Source organism: Chinchilla lanigera, unplaced genomic scaffold (genome assembly GCF_000276665.1).
Source record: "Chinchilla lanigera isolate Chin_1 unplaced genomic scaffold, ChiLan1.0 scaffold00019, whole genome shotgun sequence".
Taxonomy (NCBI): domain Eukaryota; kingdom Metazoa; phylum Chordata; class Mammalia; order Rodentia; family Chinchillidae; genus Chinchilla; species Chinchilla lanigera.
The window spans coordinates 11,877,790-11,881,754 of record NW_004955420.1 but is presented as its reverse complement, the minus strand read 5'-3'; the positions used below and the strand labels follow the sequence as shown (position 1 = coordinate 11,881,754).

At 50.6% G+C, this 3,965-nt stretch overlaps 1 protein-coding gene across 1 annotated transcript in view; it reads left to right on the top strand.

Annotated features, from left to right (window-relative positions):
* Lmln (leishmanolysin-like (metallopeptidase M8 family)) overlaps positions 1 to 3,965 on the top strand; it is a gene marked incomplete in the record, with an annotated part of 86,270 nt that overhangs the window by 71,549 nt on the left and 10,756 nt on the right. The window contains 1 exon segment of the mRNA XM_013513591.1: positions 808 to 1,018. Within this exon segment, the coding sequence (XP_013369045.1) occupies positions 808 to 1,018 (211 nt within the window).

Below are 3,965 nucleotides of genomic sequence, written 5' to 3'. Positions count from 1 at the left end.
AAAAAATCAGTTAGCATTTTTGTTTCTGAGCAAGAGGTCTGGGCTAGGGAATAAAATGAAGACCTTTTACTGTGTACATTTCTGTGCTGTATGTTTGCTATCTGTCTGTCTATCTATCTATCTGGTTTTTTGAGACAGGGTCTCACTATGCAGTTCAGGCTGGCCTTGAACTCACTTTGTAGCCCAGGCTGGCTTCAGACTTGTGGCAATCCTCCTGTTCAGCGTCCCGAGTGCTAAGACTACAGTTGTACATCACATGCCCGGCCTATGCTGTACTTTTAAACAAATGAATACACATTATTTTAGTAATGGACATAACTAGTAAAATTTGGCTTACAGAAGCAGTCATTTGTGGGGAGAGGGACAAGCGTGAGGGCTGCAGATGTAAGCTGTCCAATACAAAGGTTTTGCGATCTGTAGAAATGTTATTCTTTGTAACTTGGCTTCAGGGCCTTCTGAATTCACATTGCTAGGCTCAGGGTTTGCTACTGCACGGTTATAATCTCAGCATTTGGGGGGCTGAAGGAGGAGGATTGCCATGAGTTGGAGGCCAGCCTGGACTATATAGCGAGGTCCTGTCTCAAAAATAAAGAAGGCCCAAAATAAAGAACAATTATGATAGCGTGAAAAGTGAAATTCTTTTAGAACCTAAATAGCTTAACCCACTTTCTGTGTGTTAAATGCCCACATCCCAGGTTGTGCTTTATAGCCGACGTTTTTAGTAAGTTTTAACACATTTTCCTGCAGTGATGGAAATCTCACAGCCTGGAATTTACTGACTTGATTTCTTTTCCCCTCTGTTTGAAGATCTCTTGCTCTCCTCAAGGTCTGAAGGTCTGGGTGCAGGACACAGCATATCCGTGTAGCCGGGCCGGTCAGGTCCTGCCCGTCAGCATTCAGATGAACGGCTGGATCCACGGCGGGAACCTGCTCTGCCCGTCCTGCTGGGACTTCTGCGAGCAGTGCCCTCCAGAGACGGACCCCCCGGTGGCCAACCTCACCCGGGTGCTGCCCCTCGGTGAGTGCTCTCTACGGTCGAGGAAGGTGGGAGGCGACAGCAGGGTGTGGAAATCACTTCCAGTGGAGCTGGGCGCAAGTCGGGCTTCCCTCCGAGTGCAGTTCTGGGGGAGGACATCCTTCCCACCAGGATTAGAAATCCACACTGGGCGCAGTGGCACACGCCTCTCATCCCGGCACTAGGGAGGTGGAGGCAGGAGGATCACTATGAGTTCAAGGCCAGCTTGGACAACACAGTGGGATCCTGTCTCCGAAAGAAACAAGGAAAGAAATGGAAGGCAGGTGAGCCTGTCACATCTGTTCAGCAAAGGCAGACTTGCCGTGTGCGTAGTCTGACTTGCATGAAATATCCCAGTGAATGTCACAGAGTAAGCGATTCATCCATTCCTCTTGAAATTGAGAGTCAACGAAATTGTGCTCATTAAATCCAGAAGCAGTTAACTATATTTCCATTGCCACATAAGCAAGCGAGGCCCAGGTGGGGGAAAACCCGAGAGCAAGTTGTCTCACAAGGGGTGCTGTCCTCTCAGACAAGGGAGGTCCCCAGGGACACAAAGGCCACCCAAGATGGAAGCACGGAGCCTGGCAGAGACGGGTGCTCTCCAGGGTCTAGAAACCCCTCGTCTGGGCTGTTTGGGACCAGACCTGATGGATTTCAGGGTCGTTTTGGCACTAAAGAGCCATCTCGGCCCAAGACTTGAGTGTTGGGGTGAAGGTCACATCTGTGTCGTGAGCCCCCTGCCCCAGGCCGGGGGGAGTGCGCTGTTGCCACCGCAGCCCCCACCAGCTCAGGTGCAGAGCTTCCCCCTCGCGGCTTCGGCTCTGCATGGAGTGTTGGCCCTCAGAACACACTGGGTTGCAGACCTCTGCTCGGTCTGCGAGGGCAGACGGTGGAATTGAGGCCCGAAAATAAAATCCTTAGGAGTCAGAGTCCAGTGAGTTCCTTGAGAACCAAGAGGAGAAAGGCCAACCCCCGCTGGGGAGGGAAGAGGCCTTTGTCCTAGTCCACGGGGTGTGGACTGAGGCTCCTGGCCCTTGCTAAGACCGTCAGGCAAGTTATGAACTCTCAGCCAAAACTGAGTTAAGGCACTGAGAGTCTGGCAGCTTAGCATTTTAGAAGAGCGGCAATGAAGAACCTTATGCAGTGTTTTGTTTTCTCACCTGAGGGTTTCTTTTTTTGTTTTTTTGAGACAGGTTTCCACTATGCAGTTCAGGCTGGCCTTGAGCTCACTTTACAGCCCAGGCTGGTCTTGAACTCACAGTGATTCTCCTGCCTCAGCCTCCTGAGTGCTGGGATTACAGGTGTGCACCGCCATACTAGGCTCATGAGGTATTTTTAAAATAAAACTGCCCTGTCCTTTGCCTGTTCTGGGGGCTGGTTAAAAATAGCCGACTAGGGTGGGTTTCTCCACCTTTGAGATTGATTCCTTTCTTGCCCGAGTCCTGGAGGCTCCGTCCCCGGAGCTGTGGGCTGTGTGAGTGTGGGGATAGCAGTGTGTGTGCTGGGCAACCGCAGCCTTGTAGTCAGAGGTGAGTTTTGAGGGAGGAAAAGGGGCAGAGGGTGAAGCATCTCAGGATGCGCTTTGCAAGAACTTCGAGGGTTGCAGTCTCAGGCCTACTGTGTTCAGACTGTTTCCTACAGAGTGCCTCATGCAGCTGGATTTTCTGCACTTGGAATAGTAATGACACACTGAGCTCTTTGAAATAATATAGAATCTTAGGCCCTTTGACGTGGTCTGCTGTAAATGTGACGTTAAATGCCCTTCAGTTAACTTAAAATGTAGAGCTGGTAGGGGTAGGAAGACAGTTTTATTGTTACTAAATTGCTTTGGCTAGAATTAGAAGGCTGCTGATCCACAAATAGATAGTTTAGAGTTCCCATCCTTAGATTTAACTGTGAGAAACTCAGGCCGAGCCGGGCATGGTGGCGCAAGCCTGTAATCCCAGCACTCGGGAGGCTGAGGCAGGAGGATCGTTGCGAGTGCGAGACCAGCCTGGGCTACAAAGTAAGCTCAAGGCCAGTCTGAACCATGTAGTGAAACCCTGTCTCAAAAAGACCAAAAAGAAAAAAGAAAAGGAAAAAAACTCAGGCCGAGGTGGTGCATGCCTGTAATCCCAGCTCGCGGCTCCCAGATAGTGGCATTTGGGGTGCTGGTGTCTCCTTTTGGGGTGCTCTGTATTTCTTTCTGTCACGAGCGGAGAATTGGTCAAGACGAGCACAAACGGTTGCAAAACTTTATTCAAGGTTGGAAAAGAAACAGGCTCTACAGAGTGAGTTTGGCCCAAGTTAAAGAAAAGTAGTACACGCTACAGCGTGAAGCAGAGCAGCACGCAAAAGAGAGCACCGTGGCCAAACTCAGTGTGAGTGTCCGTGTTGTATCACCTGCTCCTCAGGCTGCGGGAACTCTTCCGTGCACGTGTCCTGGGATTTTGTTGTGTCTCCTTTTCCAGCCAGTGTTAGCTATGTCCTGCCTTCCTGTTCCACAGCTACTTAGCAGGAGGACCCAGGAGGTTGAGACCCGCCTAGGCAATTTAGTGATCCTGTCTCAAAACAAAAATAAAGTGGGGCGTGGTAGCGCACACCTGTAATCCCATCCCTCGGGAGGCTGAGGCAGGAAGATAGCCATGAGTTTTAGAGGCCAACCAGAGCTACATAGCTAGTTCAAGGCCAGCCTGCACTACATTACCAAGACCCTATTGTCTTGGTTACTTCCTTCTCGCTGCTGGGACAAAATACCTGACCAAAATTAGGGAAGGAAAGGTTTATTTCGCTTACAGTTTGTGGAGGTTTCAATCCGTACTAGGCATGATTATAAGGCAGAGTGGCACGTGGCAGAGAGCTGCATCTCAGGGCGGCAGCCACAGCTCAGCAACCATCACCCACCAGGGCGGAATGGAAGAGGAATGGCGGAGGAGGAATGCCCTCAAGCACTTCTTCCTCTCCCTTA